The sequence below is a fragment of the Oncorhynchus gorbuscha genome, linkage group LG02 (genome assembly GCF_021184085.1).
Source record: "Oncorhynchus gorbuscha isolate QuinsamMale2020 ecotype Even-year linkage group LG02, OgorEven_v1.0, whole genome shotgun sequence".
NCBI classification, from domain to species: domain Eukaryota; kingdom Metazoa; phylum Chordata; class Actinopteri; order Salmoniformes; family Salmonidae; genus Oncorhynchus; species Oncorhynchus gorbuscha.
In genome coordinates, this window is record NC_060174.1 from 87194334 (window position 1) to 87221514 (window position 27181).

General features: G+C 43.0%; 1 protein-coding gene across 2 annotated transcripts in view; it reads right to left on the reverse strand.

The window, feature by feature from the left end:
* The window catches only part of LOC124012124 (protein turtle homolog B-like), a 195127-nt gene extending 169281 nt beyond the window's left edge, over window positions 1-25846 (reverse strand). For both annotated transcript variants that reach the window (XM_046325579.1, XM_046325570.1), the window contains exon 1: window positions 25571-25846. In XM_046325579.1, coding sequence (XP_046181535.1) covers window positions 25571-25634 — 64 coding nt within the window. In that variant the 5' untranslated portion in view covers window positions 25635-25846. The remainder of the gene's footprint in view (window positions 1-25570) is intronic.
* Between the last annotated feature and the right edge of the window lie 1335 nt (window positions 25847-27181).

Sequence of the window (27181 nt, forward strand, 5' to 3'; positions counted from 1 at the left end):
TGTAAATAACGTATTTCTGTTTTTATTTTTAATACATTTGCAAAAACTTATAAACCTGTTTTTTGCTTTGTCATTATGGGGTATTGTGTGTAGATAGCTTTGGATTTTTTATTTAATCCATTTTAGAATAAGGCTGTAACATAACAAAAAGTGGAAAAGAGGTCTGAATATTTTCCGAAAGCACTGTATGGCGTTAAACAATGCATAGTTTATTGCATATTATATGCATGGCAAAATATTATTAACTGATTTAAGATGTCTTTGGTACATAATTGGTCTAGCCTATACTCCGAGATTAAACTAATTCTAGTCATCACTTTTGAGTGTGGACTGTACTATTATGCAGACTGGATGGACTAGTTGACTTATGCTATGCTCCAAATGTTCTACCCATGAGTCTTAGAGAGAATGTATAGGCCCAGGCTATGCTGTTGATTCACTGATTGTGCAGGGCAGCTTAAAGAGTTAACTACAATTATAGCGAACATGAAAACTCAGCAAAACATCCTCACTGCCAACTGCGTTTATTTTCAGCAAACTTAGCATGTGTAAATATTTGTATGAATATAACAAGATTCAACAACTGAGACATAAACTGAACAATTTCCACAGATATGAGACTAACAGAAATGGAATAATGTGTCCCTAAACAAGGGGGGTCAAAATCAAAAGTAACAGTCAATATCTGGTATGGCCACCAGCTGCATTAAGTACTGCAGTACATCTCCTCCTCATGTCCTCAATCAATGGGATTGAGATCCGGGCTCTTCGCTGGCCATGGCAGAACACTGACATTCCTGTCTTGCAGGAAATCACACACAGCACGAGCAGTATGGCTGGTGGCATAATCGTGCTGGAGGGTCATGTCAGGATGAGCCTGCAGGAAGGGTACCACATGAGGGAGGAGGATGTCTTCCCTGTAACGCACAGCGTTGAGACGGACCCTCCACCTCCAAATCGATCCCGCTCCAGAGTATAGGCCTCGGTGTAACGCTCATTCCTTGGTCGGATTTGCGTTTATCGTCAATCACCACCGGTGAGACAAAACCGGGACTCGTCAGTGAAGAGCACTTTTTGCCAGTCCTATCTGGTCCAGCGACGGTGGGTTTGTTGCCGGTGATGTCTGGTGAGGACCTGCCTTACAACAGGCAAACAAGCCCTCAGTCCAGCCACTCTCAGCCTATTGCGGACAGTCTGAACACTGATGGAGGGATTGTGCATTCCTGGTGTAACTCGGGCAGTTGTTGTTGCCATCCTGTACTTGTCCCGCAGGTGTGATGTTCGGATGTACCGATCCTGTGCAGGTGTTGTTACACATGGTCTGCCACTGCGATGACGATCAGCTGTCCGTCCTGTCTCCCTGTAGTGCTGTCTCAGGCATCGCACAGTATGGAGATTGCAATTTATTTCCCTGGCCACATCTGCAGTCCTCATGCCTCCTTGTCGCATGCCTAAGGCACGTTCATGCAGATGAGCAGGGACCCAGGTCATCTTTCTTTTGGTATTTTTCAGAATCAGTAGAAAGGCCTCTTTAGTGTCCTAAATTTTCATAACTGTGACCTTATTTGCCTACCGTAAGCTGCTAGTGTCTTAGTGACCATTCCACAGGTGCATGTTCATTAATTGTTTATGGTTCACTGAACAAGCATGGGAAACAGTGTTTAAACCCTTTACAATGGACATCAGTGAAGATATTTGTATTTTTACAAATTATCTTTGAAAGACAGGGTCCTGAAAAAGGGATGTTTCTTTTTTTGCTGAGTTTATTTGATTTTGAATACTCTAGAAATCTAGGCTGACACATTACCTTGAGCTACATAATATCTCACCACTGTGCATTTCCATATCCTCCTCTCTCTCCTTCATTCCTTTCTCGAGTGTGCAGAGAGAGCGTCTGTCAGTTTAATTAAGTAAGTTTTGTTGTGAAAACATGTTACTATCAATGTTCCAGAACAGATTACACTTGGTTTCCCAAATTAAGCACTGGGAAGCAGCAGGAACAGAGATTGGGTGGAATATCACCTGTCACGCAGGGAGAGAATACATGCTCCTCAAAATTTGGTTGATAACTCACTCTGGATAAATGTTTCTGCTAAATGACTACATTACAAAAATATATATTCTTCTGGCCACCACTGGGTTGACCTTCTACTGCTAGGGGGAGAGATGTCTCTGAGTAGGTGTGGAACAATGGCTCAATCCCAAATAGACTCCTAGACCCCAGGATCTATGTGCTTGTGGAGATCTAAGAGGATTTAACATGTGCAGTAAATATCGTAATAGCTCCACCTTGCTCTAAAAGGTGAAAGTCTCACCATACTGCTTCTACCAATCATAACCTTTCAGATCTCCACAAGTACATAGGACGTAGGGTCTAGGGGTCAACTTGGATTTGGGCTAATCAATATACACCCATTTTGGTTCAGAGTAATCCAAACAACTGAGACAAACTGATACTAGTACTAGGGCTGGGCAATATGGACAAAACATCATAATGCAGTATTTCTCTCATTTTTGACAGTATGAGAGTATTTGATGTTTCTGAATAATATACGAATATGGGTAGTGCTCGACCCTAGGATGGCAGCAAATTAATTAAGGACAAAACCAACAATGAAGTAATCCTATTTGAATTAAAATCCTGTTTTCTTGCCTCAAACTTTGGTACTCGACGAATGTCTGCCTTTGTACAGTTATTTGTTACATTCCAGCATCCGTTTGACCAAATTTCTATCAGCATGTTAAATGTGTAACCATAGGGGAAAAATCTCGAGACCACCTTACTCCACACACAGAGACGCGTACAAAGCTCTGCTTCACCCTCCATTTGGCAAATTTGACCATAACTCTATCCTCCTGATTCCTGCTTACAAGCAAACATTGAAGCAGGAAGCACCAGTGACTTGGTCAATAAAAAAGTGGTCAGATGAAGCTGATGCTAAGCTGCTAGCACAGACCGGAATATGTTCCGGGATTCTTCCGATGGCATTCAGGAGTACACCACATTAGTCATTGGCTTCATCAATGAGTGCATCGATGACGTCGTCCCCACAGTGACTGTAAGTACATACCCTAACCAGATTACAGGCAACATCCACACTGAGCTAAAAGGTAGAGCTGCCACCTTCAAGGAGTGGGACTCCAACTATGCCCTCTGACAAACTATCAAACAGGTAAAGCATCAACACAGGATTGCGATTGAATCGCACTACACACCGGCTCCGACGCTCTTCAGATGTGGCAGGGCTTGCAAACTATTACAGACTACAAAAGGAAGCACAGCCGAGAGCTGCCCAGTGACACGAGCCTACCAGATGAGCTAAATTACTTCTATGCTCACTTTGAGGCAAATAACACTGAAACATGCATGAGAGCACCAGCTGTTCCGGACGACTGTGTGATCACGCTCTCCGCAGCAGATGTGAATAAGACCTTTAAACAGATCAACATTCACAAAGCCCTAGGGCCAGATGGATTACCAGGATGTGTACTCCGAGCACGCTTTGACCAACTGGCAAGTGTCTTCACTGACATTTTCAATCTCTCCCTGTCTGAGTCTGTAATACCAACACGTTTCAAGCAGACCACCATAGTCCATGCGCCCAAGAACACTAAGGTAACCTGCCCAAATGACTACCGGCCTGTAGCACTCACGTCTGAAGCCATGAATACTTTTGAAAGGCTGGTCATGGCACACATCAACACCATTATCCCAGAAACCCTAGACCCACTACAATTTGCATACCGCCCAAACAAATCCACAGATGATACAATCTCTATTGCACTCAACACTGCCCTGTCACACCTGATCAAAATGAACACCTATTTGAGAATGCTATTCATCAACTACAGCTCAGCATTCAACACCATAGTGTCCCCAAAGCTTATCACTAAGTTAAGGACCCTGGGACTAAACACCTCCCTCTGCAACTGGATCCTGGACATCCTGATGGCCCCCCCCCAGGTGGTTAGAGTAGGTAACAACACAGCCGCCACGCTGATCCTCAACACAGGGGCCCCTCAGGCTCACACCCCTCCTGTACTCCCTGTTCACTCATGACTGCACGGCAAGAATAACTCCAACACCATCATTAAGTTTGCCGATGACACAGCAGCGGTAGGCGTGATTAGCAACAATGACAAGACACCGTATAGGGAGGAGGTCAGAGACCTGGCCATGTGGTGACAGGACAACAACCTCTCCCTCAACATGATCAAGACAAAAGGAGATGATTGTGGAGTACAGGAAAAGGAGGACCGAGCACGCCCCCATTCTCACCGATGCGGCTGTGGTGGAGCAGGTTGAGAGCTTCAAGTTCCTTAGCGTCCACATCACTAACAAACTGACATGATCCAAGCACACCAAGACAGTTATGAAGAGGGCACGACTGAAAATATTTGGCATGGTGTCAGCTCCTCAAAAGGTTCTACAGCTGCACCATCGAGAGCATCCTGATTGGTTGCACCACTGCCTGGTATGGCAATTGCTCGGCCTCGGTCCGCAAGGCACTACAGAGGGTAGTACATCAATGGGGCCAAGCTTCCTGCAATCCAGGACCTCTGTCAGGCAATGTCAGAGGAAGGCCCTAAAAATGGTCAAACACTCCATTCACCCTAGACATAAGACTGTTCTCTCTGCTACCGCACGGCAAGCGGTACCGGAGCGCCAAGTCTAGGTCCAAGAGGTTTCTAAACTGCTTCTAACCCCAAGACATAAGACCCCTGAACATCTAATCAAATGGCTACCCTAACTACTTGCATTGCCCCCCACCTTCTTTTACGCTGATACTACTCTCTGTTATTATCTATGCATAAGTCACTTTATTAATGCTACCCACTTGTATATATTATCTCAATTACCTCGACTAACCGGTGCCGCCTCACATTGACTCTGTACTGGTACCCCCTATATATAGCCTCGCTATTGTTATTTTACTGCTGCTCTTTAATTATTTGTACTTTTTATTTCTTTTTTTGTGTATTTTTATTAAAACTGCATTGTTACTTAAGGGCTTGTAAGTAAGCATTTCACTGTAAGGTGAAATGTTGTATTCCTGTTGTATTCGGCGCATGTGACAAAAACAAAAGGATTTGATTTGATACTGACTACCTCAAATAGACAGAAGGGTGCTATATGGCAGACCAATCAAAACTCATCTATCGGCATGTCCAACCCATTCATTATCTTAGCCAATCATGGCTAGTGGGAAGGTTGCTGTCATTTTCTGTGGCTAAACCAACTAGGCTTGTAATTTAACAATTGTATTTATATTTACAGATGGTATACACGTTTATTATTAAGGCACATGAAAGCTCACATGTTCAAGAAGGAATTTTTGCCAAAAAAAGTTAACGTTCAAACAGCTCTCCTGTGAAGAAGCGACCCGCAACATATGCCTAATTTCCTGAAACTGGTCACATAAGGTCTCAGAGTTGACAGTGCATGTTAGAGCAAAAACCAAGGCATGAGGTTTAAGGAATTGTCCGTAGAACTTCGAGACAGGATTGTGTCATAGGCACAAATCTGGGGAAGGGTACCAAAACATTTCTGCAACATTGATGGTCCCAAAGAACACAGTGGCCTCCATCATTATTTAATGGAAGAAGTTTGGAACCACCAAGACTCATTCCAGACCTAGCCAAATTGAGTAATCGGCGGAGAAGAGGAGGTGACCAAGAACCCGTTGGTCACTCTGACAGAGCTCCAGAGTTCCTCTGTGGAGATGGGAGAACCTTCCAGAAGGACAACCATCTCTGCAGCACTCCAATAAACAGGCCGTTATAGTAAAGTGGCTAGACGGAAGCCACTCCTCAGAAAAAGGAACAGGACAGCCCACTTGGAGTTTTCCATTTTGGTCAGGTAGTGTGTCAACCATGGTTTGCCAGTGCTGTGATAAGATGTAAAAATAAGGAAAAACCCTTGAATGAGTAGGTGTGTCAAACTTTTAACTGGAACTGTAAGTATTCAGACCCTTCACCTTTGGAAGCAATTACAGCCTTGAGTCTTTTTGGGTATGACGCTACAAGCTTGGCACAACTGTATTTGGGGAGTTTCTCTCATTTTCTCTGCAGATCCTCATAAGCTCTGTCAGGTTAGATGGGGAGTGTCACTGCACAGCAATTTTCAGGTCTCTCCAGAGATGTTCGATCTGGTTCATGTCCGGGCCCACCAAAGTGTCCGATTTCAAATAGGCTTTTCAGCGAAAGCACTACAAACGATTATGTTAGGTCTCCACCAAACCACAATAAATACAGCCATTTTCCAGCGAAATATAGCATTCACAAAAACTATAAATAAAGATAAAATGATTCACTAACCTTGAATTATCTTCATCAGATGACACTCATAGGACTTCATGTTACACAATACATGCATGTTTTGTTTGATAAAGTTCATATTTATATAAAAAAATATGAGTTTACATTGGCTATTTAGATTCACTAGTTCCAAAAACATCAAGTGATTTTGCATAGCCACATCGTTTCAACAGAAATACTCATCATAAATTAAGTATACACATGGAATTATAGATAAACCTCTCCTTAATGCAACCACTGTGTCAGATTTCAAAAAAGTTTACAGAAAAAGCAACACATGCAATATTCTGTGATGGCGAATCTGAGATGGCGCTCAGTACAGAAGCCAAATTAGCCGCCATGTTGGAGTCAACAGAAACCAGAAAATACATGATACATGTTTCCTTACCTTTGATGAACTTCATCAGAATGCAGTTCTAGGAATCCCAGGTCCACAATAAATGCTTGATTTGATCGAAAATGTCTTATTTATGTCCAATTAGCTACTTTGGTTAGCGTGTTTGGTAAACGATTCCAAAGTCACAAAGCGCGTCCACTATAACGTGACGAAATGTCCAAAAGTTCCGTAACAGTCAGTAGAAACATGTCAAACGATGTACTGAATCAATCTTTAGAATGTTGTTTACATATATCTTGGATAACGATCCAACCGGAGAATTAGAATGACTTCAAATGAGCAGTGGAACGCAGGTGCTTCCCATGTGAACGCGCATAGTGAATGCATGGTCAACTCGTGGCAGTGGTGACTATTTCCTGTGTCATTCGACCCCCCCCCCCTTCACATTAGTGTCATCAAAGTTCTATTGACTGTTGACATCTAGTGGAAGGCGTAGGAAGTGAAAACTCATCCATATCTCGCTGTAATTTCAATGAGAGCTTGGTTGAAGATCTGCCACACCCAGAAAAAAAACAGGAAGTGGAATTTCTCAGGTTTTTGCCTGCTATATGCGTTCTGTTATACTCACAGACATTATTTAAACCGTTTTAGAAACTTCAGAGTGTTTTCAATCCAATACTAATAATAATATGCATATATTAGCAACTGAAACTGAGGAGCTGGCCGTTTACAATGGGCACCTTTTCATCCAAGCTACTCAATACTGCCCCTGTAGCCATAAAAAGTTAAGAACCACCGCATATGTTCAATTGGTCGGATTACCAGAATATAGTTAATTTCCCCCCACCTTCTGATGTTCCCAGAATCTCTATGTTAACCAAGGGGTTTTCAAATTTCACATCAGTAGGGTAGAGAGAGGAAAAAGGGGGGAAGAGGTATTTATGACTGTCATAAACCTACCCCCAGGCCAACGTCATGACACCAGCATCCAAAATTCCATGAACATCTCAGCCCTAACAAAAGGTACCAATTGTATAGCTTACGGTATAGCTAACTCTTACTCTGTTACACTAACCCCCATCTAACCTCGCCCCACAGCGACCCTAGCAGTCGAGCTGAGCCCAACTCTGGAGCACCAATGTGTGCAAGCTTGGCATATATACACTGCCTCCCTGAACTCGCCTCTGACCAGCTTGGACCAGGCTCCTCTACCTCGCTAACACACGTGGCTGCCATTTGAGCCACACAAAGTTACCAATTGGATAGCTCCACCTGTGACACTTCAAGCTAGCACTGGAGTGAGGATACGGTGGATTTTGAGTAAGTAAAGTGACATAAAACAATAACTGACCACTATCAATGGCACACACATAATCAAGGCCAACACAAACATAATCCTTTAACTCTGGCCCTGACCCTGGCTGTGAGCCTGTTGAGGTTCCGTGTAAACAGAATAAGAGTGATGTAGAGGTCTGCTCCTGTTGGTGCTCTGGGACTTCTCAGTGTGATAGAGTAGCTCATGTATCCAAAAGCCATCCCGCACTACCACAGGGGTGTATGTGTGTGTGTGAGCATGAGAGTGTCCAAAATATGTGGCGTGTGTGTGTACAGTTATGTCCAGTTAAACACTGTGCCAAAGAGGTTAGGAACCTGAGAAGAGAGGTAGACAGACACACTTGTACACATTCTGCCTGCCACAGTCACAAACCCAGAACATTCAATACAGAGAGTAGGGATGGTGAAGCCAAGAGAGGAGATTGAGCTGACCAAAGAAAGCAAAAAAAGACAATGGAGAGAGAAGATAAGAATAGGGATAGGCAGGATGCGAGGGGCTGATCCATCAGCTGTGGCCTTCTGGGAGTGACAGGGAGCGTCCGGAGTACGTCACGGCTGGTGACAGGGGCCTGGGCTGGGAACAACTGATGATGTTATTGTGTACTCTCACTCTCATTTGGCACATGGACCAGAGGAGGCCCTGCATTCAACTACTGGGCCCATCTACAGCACGGATGAGAGATCAAGATTGATAGGTGGAGGATGAGGTGGGGGGATGGATGGATGAAAGTTGCCGACATACTGTAGTATAGATCAGTTTCTAGAGAATGACAGGAAGATGTGCATCGCTTACTGCACACATCAATTCAGACTAATATCTATGCATCATGCACTGCATGTGCATCTGTTCAAGAGATATTCTACTACTGCTTCTATACTGTAGTATCTCATACGCCAATGGAGAACCAGTCTTATTCTAAGATGTCCGGTCAAATACACCATAGTGTCCCTTTCTGGAATACAGAACCGTGTCTTAGTCTGGATTGAATATCTATGGGTGAATTGGAGGGCTCCGGGTCTTTGCCGAGGGTACGAGGCGAGCTCAATTCTCGGGCTGAGTGCAGTGCAGCGGGGCTGGGCCATGGTATCTCATGGCTTGGGTCCCATGAATGTTTAATGGGGCTGGAGTAGCCGGCATGGAGGAAGCTGACTGCAGTGCATCAGTGGCCAGCTGTAAGATGAGATGGGGGAGGAAGCGGCCCAGGCAGGGGGTTTGGGGGCTGAGGAAGAGACACAGCACTGTGCACGCAAACATTCTGCACATGGGAAGACATGGTGCCAAAATGCCCTGTGCAAGCTACACACCACACAAACACACAGATATACACACTGGCAGAGATACTGTACAACGCAACATGCACATACAGCTGAAGTTGGAAGTTTACATTCACCTTAGCTAAATACATTTAAACTCAGTTTTTCACAATTCCTGACATTTAATCCTAGTAAAAATTCCCTGTCTTAGGTTAGTTAGTATCACCACTTTATTTTAAGAATGTGAAATGTCAGCTAAATACATTTAAACTCAGTTTTTCACAATTCCTGACATTTAATCCTAGTAAAAATTCCCTGTCTTAGGTTAGTTAGTATCACCACTTTATTTTAAGAATGTCAAATGTCAGAATAATAGTAAAGAGTGATTTATTTCAGCTTTCTTTCATCACTTTCCCAGTGGGTCAGAAGTTTACATACACTCAATTAGTATTTGGTAGAATTGCCTTCAAATTGTTTAAACTTGGGTCAAACGTTTCTGGTAGCCTTCCACAAGCTTCCCACAATACGTTGGGTGAATTTTGGCCCATTCCTCCTGACAGAGCTGGTGTAACTGATTCAGGTTTGTAGGCCTCCTTGCTTGCACACGCTCTTTCAGTTCTGCCCATAAATTCTTTACAGGGTTGAGGTCAGGGCTTTCTGATCGCCACTCCAATAGCTTGACGTTGTTGTAAATAAGCCATTTAGCCAGAACTTTGGAAGTATGCTTGGGATCAATGTCCATTTGGAAGACCCATTTGTGACCAAACTTTAACTTCCTGACTGATGTCTTGAGATTTTGCATCAATATATCCACATAATTTTCCTCCCTCATGATGCAATCTATTTTGTGAACTGCACCAGTCCCTCCTGCAGCAAAGCACCCCCACAACATGATGCTGCCACCCCCGTGGTTCACGGTTGGGATGGTGTTCTTCGGCTTGCAAGCCTCCCCCTTTTCCCTCCAAAATAATGATGGTCATTATGGCCAAACAGTTGTGTCCCCAGTCAGGTCTGTCCTGCTCCTCGCACTCGCCCTGAGGTGCATGTCATCAGCCCGGTGCCACCGGTACCGGTCCCCCGCATCAGGACTCCAGTGCGCCTCCACAGTCCAGTACGTCCTGTGTCTCCTCCCCACACTCGCCTTGAGGTGCGTGTCACCAGCCCGGTACCACCAGTGCCGGTACCTCGCATCAGGCCTCCGGTGCGCCTCCACAATCCAGAGCTTCTGGTGACAGTTCCCAGTCCAGAGCTTGCGGCGACATTTCACAGTCAGGAACCCCCTGAGACGGTCGGCGGTCCGGAGCCCCCTGAGACGGTCGGCGGTCCGGAGCCCCCTGAGACGGTTGGCGGTCCGGAGCCTCCAGCGACGGTCGGCGGTCCGGAGCCTCCAGCGACGGTCGCCGGTCCTGAGCCTCCAGCGACGGTCGGCGGTCCTGAGCCTCCAGCGACGGTCGGCGGTCCTGAGCCTCGAGCGACGGTCGGCGGTCCGGTTCCTCTGGCGACGATCCGGAGCCTCCGGTGACGATCTAAAGTCCGGTGCCTCTGGCGACGACACACGGTCCGGTTCCTCCTGCGACGATCCCCGCACCAGAGCCGCCATGGAGGAAGACGTCGTATCTGCAAGCGGAGTGGGTACTTCGCCCCGTACCGGAGCCGCCCCCCAGATGGTAGATGCCCACCCAGACCCTCCTCTATTGAGTCAGGTTTTGCGGTCGAAGTCCGCACCTTTGGGGTGGGGGGGGGGTGGCTACTGTCCCGCCCTGACCATAGAGAGCTGTTTATTATCTGTTGGTTGGGACGTGATAGTGACTAGGGTGGGTCATCTAGGTAATTAATGGTTTATGTTGGCCTGGTATGGTCCCCAATCAGAGACAGCTGTTTATTGTTGTCTCTGATTGGGGATCATATTTAGGCAGCCATTTCCTCATTGTGCTTTGTGGGATCTTGTCTACAGATAGTTGCCTGTGTGCACAACAGTAGCTTCACGTTTCATTTGTGCTTGTTTGTTTTGTTTGGTGATTTTCTGTTAATTAAAATATGTGGAACTCTACGCACGCTGTGCCTTGGTCCATTAATTTTGATGAGCGTGACACCAAACTGTTTAAAGGCACAGTCAACTTGGTGTATGGAAACTTCTGACCCACTGGAATTGTGATACATTGAATTATAAGTGAAATAATCTGTCTGTCAACAATTGTTGGAAAAATTACTTGTCATGCACAAAGATGTCCTAACCAACTTGCCAAAACTATAGTTTGTTAACAAGAAATTTGTGGAGTAGTTTAAAAACGAGTTTTATTGACTCCAATCTAAGTGTATGTAAACTTCCGACTTCAACTGTACGCTCACGCGTGCACACACACACACACACACACACACACACACACACACACACACACACACACACACACACACACACACACACACACACACACACACACACACACACACACACACACACACACACACACAGCACACTCCAAAGAGCATTGCTGTCTAGCAAATGGAGAAAAGCATTGATCGAAGTTGAGTGCATGCAGTTCAAACGCTCTTCCAACTGCCTTGCCTGCCTGCCCACCTTTCTGTCTGTGTGAGTGACGGAGAGTGGCTGGGCTCACAGAGCGATGACAGAGCCAGCAGCGTTGCAGTGGTCTCTCCTTGTGTTTGTTTCTGTGCGTGTGTCTCTGTGTGAGCCTGCCCAGTACTCTGATGGGAAAAATAACACTGACAACCCGGGATTCCTCTGAGAGAGAAAAAGGGCTTGAGACAGGCAGATGCCTCCAGCTTCTGTCAACCTCTGAAAGAAGGACACAGTGTATCCCACTGACAATGACAGCATTGAGGTGATTTGCACTTCCGAGTCACAGTCTGGAGTGTTGAATGACAAACGTCTAAAATAATGACAATGTTGTGCCTGAGGTTGGATGAGGCTTATGTGATCCCCAACCTGTGTGCGATCAAATCCCGGGCTCCACCGGTATTTACACTATGTTCCCTCTATTTGTCTCCCAGCTCCTTCTGTCTCCCAGCGCCTTCTGTCTCCCAGCTCATTTCTGTCTAGGCTATCAATAAAACTGAAAAAAATATAAACAAAATATATATATATATAAAATACCAGTCAAAAGTTTGGACACACCTACTCATTAAAGACTATGAAATCACATATGGAATCATGTAGTAAGCAAAAAAAGTGTTAACAAGCATGGCTACCACAGCATTCTGCAGGGATCCGCTAACCCATCTGGTTTGCGCTAACCCATCTGGTTTGCGCTTAGTGGTACTATCATTTGTTTTTCAACAGGACAATTACCCAACACACCTCCAGGCTGTGTAAGGGCTATTTGACCAAGAAGGAGAGTGATGGAGTGCTGCATCAGATGACCTGGCCTCCACAATCACCTGACCTCAACCCAATTGAGATGGCTTGGGATGAGTTGGACCACAGAGTGAAGGAGAGCCAGCCAACAAGTGCTCAGCATATGTGGGAACTCCTTCAAGACTGTTAGAAAAGCATTCCAGGTGAACCTTGTTGAGAGAATGCCAAGAGAGTGCAAAGCCGTCATCAAGGCAAAGGGTGGCTACTTTGAAGAATCAAACATTTTAAGTATATTTTGATTTGCTGAACACTTTTTTTGGTTACTACATGATTCCATGTGTTCTTTCATACTTTTGATGTCTTCACTATTATTCTACAATGTAGAAAATAGTACAAATAAACAAAAACCCTTGAATGAGTAGGTGTGTCCAAACTTTGACTGGTACTCTATATATATTTATTTTAAATTATTATTGTTTCTAAACCCCCTTGTCCATAGACCTGTACCATAGTGTTCTGTGGGGCATTTCAGACTGGTCTATCAGATAGTTCTAGTACATCAATAGTCAGTTCTCAAGTATTAGTTTAAATTCAAAAGGTCACCAATGGCAGAACACCAAAGCCCACTAGCCCCTAATATCATTTTTTTGGGGAGAGACACTAATTGTAATGTGAAACAAAGCTCCCTCCAACATCAATATATTAACACAAGTTTGTGCACAGACAGGACACCGCAAGATATTTCTAAAATAGGATTGCCATGGAATGCAGTTTTGTTCTACCGCACTTCACAATTTTGTTACCACCACAACCAAAGCCCGGAGCAAACGAAGCACACAGGCCAATTCGGTTGTGAACACTAGCGTGGAATTCGAATCAAGGGCCCTCAAACTGTGGGCATGGAGGATAAGATGTCTTAATCTTCTTATTCTGCGTGTGGACAGCTGCCGCAGAGCAGGCCCAAGCTGCCAGATAACCCCGGGCTAGAGGTAGTGGTGGTGCTTGGCTGCACATACTCCCAAAAACAGGTAGTATAGTGTGTGGGACTCCGTGCACAGTATGATGGCGAGTAGTACATGCTCCTGGATATAGGTGTGGCTGCTGCCAAAGAGGTGTAGATTACAGTCAATTAGTGGGCCGCCATGCTTGGGGAAGTGTTTTTCTGCATTTGCCGCAAATGCCAGCCTCTGCAAAATTCAAATGGAGGCTTGGAGTTGTGAGGCTTTTCATTGCATTGATGCATATGAAACCTCACTCATAAGCTCTAATACACACACACACTTCACAAAAGGGGCATGCACGCCAGACAAACAAATCTACAACAGTCACCCCTCAGCACACAGACCTATGTACCCACTTCCGCACATACCGACACATATGCACACTCGTACACATTTTCTATGCGCGCTCGTCTTATGCACACACCAACAGAAACAACTTGGATGCACACACTGAGCCGTCACATTCACGCAACCCCGGGAGAGTATGCTCCTCATCCAATATGGCAGATCATTGACAAATAACTTGGCTGATGGACAGACAATAAGACTACAGAGAACTAGGCTTTCAACTTCTGGACAAACATTTCAGCTATATTTACATTTTAGTCATTTAGCAGATGCTCTTATCCAGAGTGACTTACAGGAACAATTAGGGTCAAGTAACTTGCTCAAGGGCACATCAAGAGATTTTGCAACTATTCTGCTCAGGGATTTGAACCAGCAGCCTTTCAGTTACTGGCCCAACACTCTTAATCATTAGGCCGTTGCTATATGATGTACAGCTCCATTACCTCCAATAGCCTTAATCAGCAAATGGGTGTAATTCACCCCAGCTGTTCCTGCAAGGTAATATTAATCATTTTCACCAACCATTTTACTGGGGATCTAGCACTGATCAATGGCATATTGAAATTAATGTAACATATTGGAATGAATGGAAAATGTAAACGCATATAAACTGTAATGTATGCCATAAAACATTGCAATAAAGAAGACTGATGAAACTGATTTGATCTCTGATGGAGAACATAACAACATTTTAATCCATGCACTTCTCTGACTCTCAATTACTGGGCACTGGGTAGGCAAACAATTGTCACTTGGGTCCATGGCACCAACAGAGAATGAATCAATGTTCACCTATGTGAAATCGACAACAGCGCTCTAAAATCCACGGATCCTGGCAGGGCCTGGCTGTTATATTATATTTTGTCCTCCTAATACATAGTCCCCACTGTAGAATCCCTCTCTGCTGGTGTGATCTCAAACAAACACAGTCATAGAGGAGCGTTACCTTACCAACCTGGCCCTCCATGGGGGCCCTGGGGGCCTGGGTAGTGACCTCATAGTTTAAATGAGTTCAAAGGCATCACTGCAGCAGAGGCAAGATGGCCAACCACCAGTACATGGCGTTTCGCAACCCACATCAAGCTTGTCTCCAAGGCAGGACAGTTCAGCAGCTGTGAGGAGAGTACTCACGTCATCAACAGCCAAGCAGTCAATCAACTGAAAAGCCATGAAAGACGCTTAGTTGAAACAGGGTGTGGGACTTCCCACCCTTGAAAAAGCCAAAGCCTTGGCCACAACAATTAATATTCTGGACAATATGCCTGATCTGTATTCTCCCTTTGCAAGAGGAGATGTTTCGCAAACATATGAGAGCGCAAATGCTCCTCTAAACAAACACACTTTCAGTCGACTGCGAGTCAGGTAATAGGCCTGTACTGTAGCAACTGCGGCTCCAAGTCCAATCCCACCACAGGTTTTTGTGGGCCATGGAGTGGGCCTGTCAATGCATATTAGGACAAGTATAGCATTAACATGCCGATCAATGGCTCCCAACTATCAGCTCCTGTCTCCATCCTTCATGAGATCAGTACACGGGGCCAAGACACTACCTGCCCGTCTCCCTCCACACAAAAACAACAGCGCACCCAGACTTCTCTACTCCACCTTCCCTCCTGGCTGATACATAATTTAAGGCATGCAGGAAGTTACAAGGTGAGGAAGTCCTTTTCCCTGTACAGACTTGAGCTTTTCCCAAAAGACTTAAGCGGTGGGGCGTCAAACACTTGAGCACATGCACGCATGCATGAAGCCACTAATCTGCCAGACTAAAAACCAAATGTGGATTCCTGTGTTCTTTTGCTGTGGAAAGCCATTGTTTGAAGTGCAATATATTTTTAAGAAATTGAATGCCACAGCTTTGTCCTTTGAGACAAAAGACACTTGCGTGACCTTGAGGCAGTTTGACAAGTTGCCCGAGCACCCCTGTCTGCATAAGACATCTTCCAACAAGGCAATAGCTAATCATATAAATCATACTAACAACATGAAACACTGAGACAGGGCTACATGTGCTACCTTATCGGTCAATTAGCAATTTTCTACTCCAAATGGTTAGATGTCCAGCAAACATGGAGAGGGGAAACAGACAGGTAAAATAGTGTGCGTTATCCACCACTGCAACATGAATAAAACAGCAATTTACTTAGTTGCAAATGTCAACTGGGTGGTTTTCAGTGTTGACAAGACTGAAATAATTACACACTGACCTTACTACTACACTAAAGCTCTGTGGAGTAGAATCATGCATAATTGAAGATGTTCCACAAGGCTCCCACCCATCTTCATCTGGAGCATCTTTCACCAGTACTCTCTAGCATCAGTTGGTCCAGAAGGCACCTCAGCCATAGAAACTGGTTTCTGTCAATGACCCAAAATGGAGTCTGGATCCCAGGGGACTTAGGACCTGAGGCAATCTTTCATATTCCAAATATCAGCTGATTGATGTCTGAAGGTTGGTGACTTTTATGGAGCATGGCATTTGCCCTGGGCGAGGGGGGAGGCTGCAACTGTACCTCCCATCAAGCTCAAACTAGGTGAAGGACTTCCTTTAGCGGGACGTGGACTCTATCGAAAGCATATTATCATGCTAACAAGCATAAACAACCATGAACTAGAGGAAAGATGAAAATTAGCTTTATGTGTTACTGCTCTATGCTCTTAATGCTCTACCAAATTCCTTAAGCATCTTTTTAAGATCTATTTCAAGAAAATCTTTATAAGCAGTGACCCCCATCTCTCCATAACGGACTTTTCTCATACTGGTTAACTACTCACCAGAAAATACATCCCATTAGATGCATAGTAGCATAATAAAGAACCATGTGCAAAAATATCTCTACAAAAAGGTATTGAAGAACCTATGAACTTATGCAGGTTCAAATACTGGCCAAGGCCTCACTCTTCAAGAGCTACTTCTAAGTACGACTGCCAAGCCAGAGCACCGGTTTCCCAAAAACATTTTCTACACTTTTGATATTTTTTTCAAAAGTCCAATGTTGATACAGTCCTAAAATATTTTGGATGTCAGCAGTCAAGTTTTCAAGATATTGGACTTTAACCAGTTGGATTTAGGGGGTGCTATTTTAATTTTTGGATGAAAAATGTTCCCGTTTTAAACAAGATATTTTGTCACGAAAAGATGCTTGACTAAGTACATAATTGCAAACTTTGGAAAGAAGACACTCTGACGTTTCCAAAACTGCAAAGATATTGTCTGTGAGTGCCACAGAACTGATGTTACAGGCGAAACCCAGATAAAAATCCAACCAGGAAGTGCCGCATCTTTTTAAACCGCCTCATGCCAATGACTCCTTATATGGCTGTGAATGAGCTACGAACGTGCTTACGTTTTCCACGTTTTCCCCAAGGTGTCTACAGCATTGTGACGTCTTTTTAGGCATTTCCCTTGAAGAATGGATGTAAGGGACCATATATGGCATGTGGTCACATGGTGTCTCCCGCAGAAAACCTTGCGTAAAATACTGAGGTAGCCATTTTTCCAATCGCTTCTTATGAGAAACCAACTGCCGCGACGGACATAATATCTAATATATTTGTTAAAAACACCTTGAGGACGGATCCTAAACAACGTTTGTCGTGTTTCTGTCGATATTATGTAGCTAATTTTGAAAAAAGTTTGGCGTTATAGTGGTAGCATTTTTTGGTTGATTTCTCAGCCAAGCATGGTGAAGAAACGGGAGCTTTTTCGCCTACAAAAATAATCTTTTTGGAAAAAAGGAGCATTTTCTATCTAACTGGGAGTCTCCTGAGTGAAAGCGTCCGAAGTTCTTCAAAGGTAAATTATTTAATTTGGTTGCTTTTCTTATTTTCGTGAAAATGTTGCCTGCTGCCAGCAGAGCCTAGCATAGCATTATGCCATGATAAACTTACACAAATGCTTGTCTAGCGTTGGCTGTAAAGCATATTTTGAAAATCTGAGATTAGTGTTGTTAACAAAAGGCTAAGCTTGTGTTCGAATATATTTATTTCATTTCATTTGCGATTTTCATGAATAGGAAAAGTTTCTAGGGGTATTTGTCCGTTGCGTTACGCTAATGCATTTGAGGCTATGATTACGCTCCCGGATATGGGTTTGTTCGTCGCAACTGGTTAAAGAAACAAAGTGTCACCGGCCACATAATAATACTAATAAGTTGAGCATCAGGTACCAGAGTAGGTGAAGGTACCATGTTCATCTGTACAAACAATAGTACGCAAGTATAAACACCATGGGTCCACGCAGCCATCATACCGCTCAGGAAGGAGACACGTTCTGTCTCCTAGAGATGAACGTACTTTGGTGCGAAAAGTGCACATCAATCCCAGAACAACAGCAAAGGACCTTGTGAAGATGCAACATTTTGAACAGAAACTAAATGGTTCATTGGATCAGTCTAAAATGTTTCACGTACACTGCTGCCATCTAGTGGCCAAAATATAAATTTCTCCTGGGCTGGAATAATACATTATGGCCTGTCTCTTGCATTTCAAAGATGAAGATACAAAGAAAATACAAAAGAACGTTTATTTTTCTTTATTATCTATTGTGTTATATTCTCCTACATTCATTTCACATTTCCACGAACATCACAGTGTTTCCTTTCAAATGGTAACAAATGGGCCTGATTTACAGGCAATTAGATTTGGGTATGTCATTTCAGGCAAAATTAAAGTAAAAAGGGGCAATCCTGAAGATTAAGTGCCAACCACTGGTACCATTAATGCTGGTTAGTGATAGTTTGACCACAAGAGGGCATCTTTGAGAAGCATTTGATAGCCTTCAATAGTGGCTGTACTAGAGAATTTAAAACCTATTTTTGTAAAAGCATACTATATGGGACTGATTTTAAGAAATGTTGCTTAATTAGATTAATATTATGGTGTTTATATTCCAAGAAAAACAAAAACCCTCTGGGTCTCCAATAGGATGGAACGCAAAGTATGGCGCTGTTCAACATGACGGTTGTAGACTACAGTGCTGGGCTTTTTAGCTAAAGAATCCCCATGCCGTGTAGGCACTCGGAAGGCCAGGATTCAATTCCCCGATGGGTAGGAAGGAGTAGCCTGTCCTTGTAAATTATAATTTGTTCTTAACTGTTTCCATATGTGTTATTTCATAGTTGTGATGTCTTCACTATTATTCTACAATGTAGAAAATAGTACAAATAAAGAAAAACCCTGGAATGACTAGGTGTGTCCAAACGTTTGAGGCCACCAAGATGTTTTGGCTCGAGAAATTGACGATACAACAATGTAACAAATACATTGATCATCTCAACAAGGTTTTACCCGTGGTCGTGGAGCTGGGTGGAAGTGCAACAAAATTGAGTTTAAATGATATATCTGTGAGAATATCCAAGGGGCTTTTATATAATTCTAAATTAATAATAATAGCTTATTTCGATTATTTCGTTTTCAAATAACGTAAAATGAGCGAGAACATGGAAATTGACGTAAAAATGTATCACTAGCACTTTAAACTATGCCACTTAATATAATATAATGTTTACATACCCTACATTATTCATCTCATATGTATATGTACAGTGTGGCAAAATAGTATTTAGTCAGCCACCAATTGTGCAAGTTCTCCCTCTTAAAAAGATGAGAGGCCTGTAATTTTCATCATAGGTACACTTCAACTATGACAGAAGAAATTATTTTTAAAAATCCAGAAAATCACATTGTAGGATTTTTAATGAATTTATTTGCAAATTATGGTGGAAAATAAGTATTTGGTCAATAACAAGTGTCTCAATCCTTTGTTGGCAATGACGTCAAACGTTTTCTGTAAGTCTTCACAAGGTTTTCACACACTGTTGCTGGTATTTTGGCCCATTCCTCCATGCAGATCTCCTCTAGAGCAGTGATGTTTTGGGGCTGTTGCTGGGCAACACAGACTTTTCTCATTTTGTCTGTCATAGTTGAAGTGTACCTATGATGAAAATTACAGGCCTCTCATCTTTTTAAGTGGGAGAACTTGCACAATTGGTGGCTGACTAAATACTCCCCCCCCCCACTGTATATACTGTACTCTATATCATCTACTGCATCTTTATGTAATGCATGTATCACAAGCCACTTTATACTATGCCACTTTGTTTACATACCCTACATTACTCATCTCATATGTATATACTGTACTCGATACCATCCACTGCATCTTTTCTATGCCGTTCTGTACCATCACTCATTCATATATCTTTATGTGCATATTCTTTATCCCCTTACACTTGTGTGTATATAAGGTAGTAGTTGTGTAATTGTTAGGTTAGATTACTCGTTCGTTGTTACTGCATTGTCGGAACTAGAAGCACAAGCATTTCGCTACACTCGCATTAACATCTGCTAACCATGTGGATGTGACAACAAAAATGTTGACTTGATTTGGGTGAGACATAGTTACTAATTTGTAAATAAAGCCAGTTTGTTAATTAAAATTACAGTGGGGAGAACAAGTATTTGATAACCTGCAAAATCGGCAGTGTTTCCTACTTACAAAGCATGTAGAGGTCTGTAATTTTTAATCATAGGTACACTTCAACTGTGAGAGACGGAATCTAAAACAAAAATCCAGAGAATCACATTGTATGATTTTTAAGTAATTAATTAGCATTTTATTGCATGACATAATAATTTGATCACCTAACAACCAGTAAGAATTCCGGCCCTCACAGACCTGTTAGTTTTTCTTTAAGAAGCCCTCGTGTTCTCCACTCATTACCTGAATTAACTGCACCTGTTTGAACTCGTTGCCTGTATAAAAGACACCTGTCCACACACTCAATCAAATAGACTCCAACCCCTCCACAATGGCCAAGACCAGAGAGCTGTGTAAGGACATCAGGGTTAATATTGTAGACCTGCACAAGGCTGGGATGGGCTACAGGACAATAGGCAAGCAGCTTGGTGAGAAGGTAACAACTGTTGGCGCAATTATTAGAAAATGGAAGAAGTTCAAGATGACGGTCAATCACCCTCGGTCTGGGGCTCCATGCAAGATCTCACCTCGTGGGGCATAAATGATCATGAGGAAGGTGAGGGATCAGCCCAGAACTACACGGCAGGACCTGGTCAATGACCTGAAGAGAGCTGGGACCACAGTCTCAAAGAAAACCATTAGTAACACACTATGCCGTCATGGATTGTAATCCTGCCGCACACAGAAGGTCTGCACCATATTGAGGGGAGGATGGATGGGGCCATGTATCGCGATATCTTAGCCAACAACCTCCTTCCCTCAGTAAGAGCATTGAAGATGGGTCGTGGCTGGGTCTTCCAGCATGACAACGACCTGAAACACACAGCCAGGGCAACTAAGGAGTGCCTCCGTAAGAAGCATCTCAAGGTCCTGGAGTGGCCTAGCCAGTCTCCAGACCTGAACCCAATAGAAAATCTTTGGAGGGAGCTAAAAGTTCGTATTGCCCAGCGACAGTCCCGAAACCTGAAGGATCTGGAAAGGTCTGTATGGAGGAGTGGGCCAAAATCCCTTCTGCAGTGTGTGCAAACCTGGTCAAGAACTACAGGAAAGGTATGATCTCTGTAATTGCAAACAAAGGTTTCTGTACCAAATATTAAGTTATACTTTTCTGATGTATCAAATACTTATGACATGCAATAAAATGCAAATGAATTACTTAAAAATCATACAATCATACAATCAATTTGTTTTAGATTCCGTCTCTCACAGTTGAAGTGTACCTATGATAAAAATTAGACCTCTACATGCTTTGTAAGTAGGAAACACTGCCGAATTCGCAGGTTATCAAATATTTGTTCTCCCCACTGTATTTATTTCTGTTTTTAGAGGGAGAGAAACCAAAAACCTACAGTCATCTCACAAGTCTTCCAGTCAAGGCCAGCACAGGTATTGAACCAGCATCTGTAGCAACACAGCTTGCTATGCAGTGTCTTAGACTCTTGCGCCACCTAGGCACTGTTCAACAAGACCGGTCGGGAGTGGGCTACACTACTATAGTAAGATCAAAATTATCCTTACAAACTTAGTGTAACAACAGTTTTAATAAGTAATACTGAAGTCGTGCACAATTATCAGTTTCTTTTTAGGTTTATGTCGCCCATTCATTATCAGTTAGAGACACAGTAGGATCCAAAAGCATAATCAGTGCTCTAACTCGCCCTTACGCTGGTCTGGAGCAATGAAGTGGTGACACAGGGTACCATATTAAACCACAAATTACCTCTAAGTACCGCAGCATAATCGCAAAACATTTAGTGGAGCAACCACTGTCGTATGAAATGCATCATATGCTATGTGATTTGTTGTGTGTATGTGGAACACCAAGTGACCATGTCACTTGAATATCCATGTCATGATTAAAACCTGTTAGGATTGCCCTAAATGCACACACCTTACACACACACATATGGACACATCATACATGCAAACACAAATTCACTCAAACTAGCTGGATTTCCATCCAATTTATGACCGATTTTCATGCGATATTCTAAAATACGCATAAAAACAATGTGCGCATTTTCCCACCAGAGGTGTTTCCGTAAAATTGACTTGTTAAAAGTCTGTGCGTGATGACGTAGTGCATATAAAAATAACTTTTGCAGTTCAATTACCATGTACCGATACAAGTTAACTGGGGTTCCATCGCATTTTCAACTCTACTGATGGTTTTGTCACAAAAAAGTTGCATCATACAGCGATTGTGCCCACTCTGGTCTTGGTACATGCGCTCTAGCCAACAGCTCACAGATACAGTGCGGCTAGACTACAACATGATGAGATTATTATGGACAAAATAGCAAGATTATTTGTATTTGTCATACAGCAGCCAAGTATCGATCAGCATGTCATCAGAATAAGACCATTGATATTTATTGCAAAGGAGTAATTGATTCATTTTGGAGGTATTTGACCCAGTTGTGTTCGAAACATTAATTATTTCTACATAATTATTTCTAATTATTATTTCTCAATTCAATAGTGTTCGAACAAAACAAGTAAATTAAGTCAATCTGTCACATTAAAGTAATATATATATTACCTGTTTCCATTATGTGTAACTACTGTCCAATAAACTGCATGCTTTTCAGAGTCGTAGTGGGAGGACCACACTGACTATTATCATGTGACACCTAGTTTACTTCGATATGATGGTTATATAAATATTTGCACATAAAGGCATTTCCACCACCATTTCTTGCATAATGAATTTTACCGACACCATGTCGAACGAACCATATTATCTGTCTGCATTTATAAAGTTGTACCGATCTCACGCGCTCACAGACACATACACTCCTTATACCGAACCTTCACAATGAAATGGATTGTTTTAAATTGGCTGTCTCAGCATTCCTATTTTTGGTTAATTAGTAACTAGTCTTAAGGTTTCTGTGAGGTCGTCAACAGTCACCCACTCTCGCCAATCTCCTCTTTTGCAATGTGTATACATACTACTGAAGTATATATTTTTTTGCAATGGCCCTGTGAGGCAGTAAAAGTATTAGGAACTGAAATCTCTAACATTATGCCTTTAACTAAATCTCTTCCTGTGTGTTAACACTCTTTACCCTCCCCGGTCTGCACACACGCAAGACATATAGCCCACTCATGCAAGCACAAATACATGCACACACACACACACACACACACACACTCACAAGAAACGATCCTGGGGGGCAAGTGATGTTCCAACCCGCCCCTTGACCCAACACAACCTGGCCACTCTGCACCTGTGCCATGTGCATTATGGTGGAGCACCAGAGTGGCATTTAACTCACAGCTTAATCATAATCAGTTTTACGGAGGGAGAGCGCCATCCTGGTAGTAGGCATATGCTCATATCATGGTTAAAGACTCACTATTCCCTCAGGGGGGCTATGTGGGGGATGTAACAAGTGGAGTGTGGATACTAGCAGCCGATTGCCATGCACCCCTCCAGGCCTCTATTAACAACGCTCTCCATGCTCCCACGCCCCCCCCCCCATTATCATCCCATATTGCTTAGAGCCAGCCAACTTAAATGGTGGTGGGGGGTGTTGAGTTTGTGTGGAGAGCTAGGGAAATAGGTGGAAGGAGAGACAGACAGAGGAAGCGAGTGAGGCAGAGAGGAAGATAACTTAGAGAAAGCACCTGACCAAAGAACGGGAGAGATGGAGGGTGTGTGTGGGGGGGGGGAAGAGGATGTACAGACAGAGAGAGGAGCAGACAGAAAGACAGTAGATGAGACTTAAGACTGGGAGAGAGTAATAGATTAACGGGGGGCAGAAAGAGAACTTGTGTCTAGGGTTATCGCTGGCCAGAGTCGAGGGTGGCGTTTGCCAGCTGACAGCTTGAGATAGTGTTCGGGCAGAAGAACGTAGTACAGCCAGCTTCTGCTGGTGTGTATGTGTGTACAGCTCTAGAGCTCAGTGACTGTCTAACGCCGAGACTGGGAACATATGCAGAGGAGCGCAGGAGCGGCAGAGCAAGGTGACAGACAGTCAGTCCTCAGTCGCCCAGAGGCATATAACACCAGCAGCACAGCGTCACTCACTGTACTGTCCTCGTCTTCTTGGCAATGACAACCATCTGCTGCCTGCCTGGCTGATACTGCATTGAATGGGACTACATGTGAAATTAAGATATACTACTATTGTAATGAATGCTGTAGGCTACGTGTAACTATCTACACAGCAGGAAAGGCTAACTCTCAAAGTAAACTCAACCTCTTGATTATTAAACCAAAAATGAACTGTCAACTGTCAATGGATATATGCAGTATAAACTAACTTGCGCATGTTTCACCATACTTCAACATACTGTACAATGTACCATGTTGCAGCAATATGATAATATCAAAGATCCCTCCACCCAATGGACAAATATGGAAGTACTGGGCTAATTGAGTCCATATAAGAGACCGGTATATTGGGATGAAAATGTGTCCATTTATCACTTTACCTGTTTTGGCAAGACATTATGTATTACCATAGTTGGTAGCACAAACATACAAGTAGGCCTGCATTTCGCAATGAAGGAAGTCAAAAGAGAACTCTACAGGACGGGTGTTTTAGAATCTATAACACACTGAACTAACCATGTGTTTTTAAACACACAAAAAGCTATAGACCAGTCAATATGCTTACTGTAGCTTACAAAACTATTGAGAATCAGGATGGTGCTTTGCATGCACCTCTGCAGCTACCTAAAGAGGGTTCATCAAATTTATAGCAGCAAGACAATCCATGCCCGAACCATATTATTAGTGATATATATCATGATTAGTGCTGTTAATTTCTTATTATCCACCCCCATTATCCTAATTTAGATACTGGACATGGAGTGGCTATTTATAATTAAAATAATTTGTATTACTTTTCCTCCTAATTTGAGCTAGTCTCATTATTCAACCAAATGTAACATATCATACTAAATGGAGTGTCTTGGATTTACGTACAGAATAATAGTAAATACTCTGAGACCATTTTACAACATGACACTTCGAAACAGGTGCAAGCACTTCAAACACATTGAATATCCAATTTAATCATCTCAATTTTCGTACTTCTGTTAATTACTTGTGGACAACATTTACGACAGGCAAACAACCAATCATTCTGAAAGTCATATACCCTTTTAAACATTTCCACAATAAAACTTAATCAGCAAGCAGTATAAAATATTGCACTTCAACTCACCTTGAGCTGCCGTTCCTCGGGTGCTGAGTACACTTGCTATCAAAGTGACCACATACCAAATCATAGTACTATTGCCAACCAGAAAGAAACCTCATATCTCAAAGTGTCCCTTGCAAGAAACCTTTCATTGCGGAGCCCCCAGGTCAATAAACGCGCTATCTGCTGCTGTTGATATCATTTTTATCATGCCCTGCACCATACTGCTGACTTTTTCACCGGCGCTTTCCTTCTCTCTATCCCTCCCCTGCACTCCTTTCGCATCCTCTCTCGCTTAGACAGAGCACCTGCAACACTGAGAGGAGAGCAGACGGGTCTAGATGGCAAATCTAACATGAAACCAAGCATGACAATTTAGCTATTAGATCCGCCTCCGCATTATTTTTATTGGTGAGTTTGGGAGGGTTTGGGGCGTGGATTGGTTTCCCCACTGTCGCTCTGGAGGCACTACCAGAATACCAGACGAGCCCTGTTTCAAGGTGAGTTGGAGCGTGAAGTTGTACAAGAGCCGCAGAATCATGCGCAATAACAGTGATAGGTTCTGGATCGAATATGCGAGTTCCTCTACCTAAAACATAATTGCACTCACTAACACTTGCGGAGAGTTAGGATTCAAAATATGTCCTCCATCTTCATGGGACTTGATGCAAAAACAATGAGGCGACTTGCAGGTGCAACCTGCGCGCGCTCCAACACTCTTGACGGTGAGCGGTCCACCGTGCTACTTTATCATACACTAATCGTTTATTGACAGACTTTAATTAAAATATTTTCTACTGATTCATGGCGTTAGGGAATATTGGATTACTTCCTACATGGAACTATAATTCAATATTGCCATCAACCGAAGCGCAACATGCGTCATTCTGATATAGCCCTGAGTAGAGCTACGCCAACGTCTAACGATACTGCCCATAAGTCCGTGAAGAACACTTCTCGATAGTTTATCTCGTGTTTTCTGAGGATATTTCCCCTTTCCATAGGTCAAATTGTCATTGCTTGCGCACAACTATTCTGTATCTCCACCGCAGAGAATAGCTATTCTAATAGTTAGCCCACCAGTCGCAGGCTATTACACTTTTGTAATAAGTTATTAACCATTGGTGTAATTACAACATTATTTGATGAGCTTTTTATTGTGTTGTGTGTACTATACCATATGATTGGTTAATGTCCTATGTAGGCTGTTCTAAAGGCTTTGAATGCATATCTAGCCGATTACCAGTGTGGACAGAGGTACATTATATTAGTGTAGCCTACATGCAGAACACACTTTGAAACGTAAACACGTGAGTAATTCGTTTTTTTTTTTTTACCCGTCAGGGTTTAAATACCATCATAAGCGCTTTAAATAATATATCTTTAGTCCAGTGGATTTGATTTTAAACCACATAATACACCATTTCTAAACTATTGGGAAAAGATATTAGTATTAAGTGTTAAAACAATAAGTAAGGAAGTCATTTGTGTATGATTTGCAAAGTAGCACTATGCAAAAACCCTTCAGTCGTAAATATGGACACTTTCTCCCGTAGCTAGTAGGCCTAGTACAGTGGGAATGGTTTGCTATTTCAGACGTTTTTAATGGAAGCATTGGTGGACTGCCAATGCTTT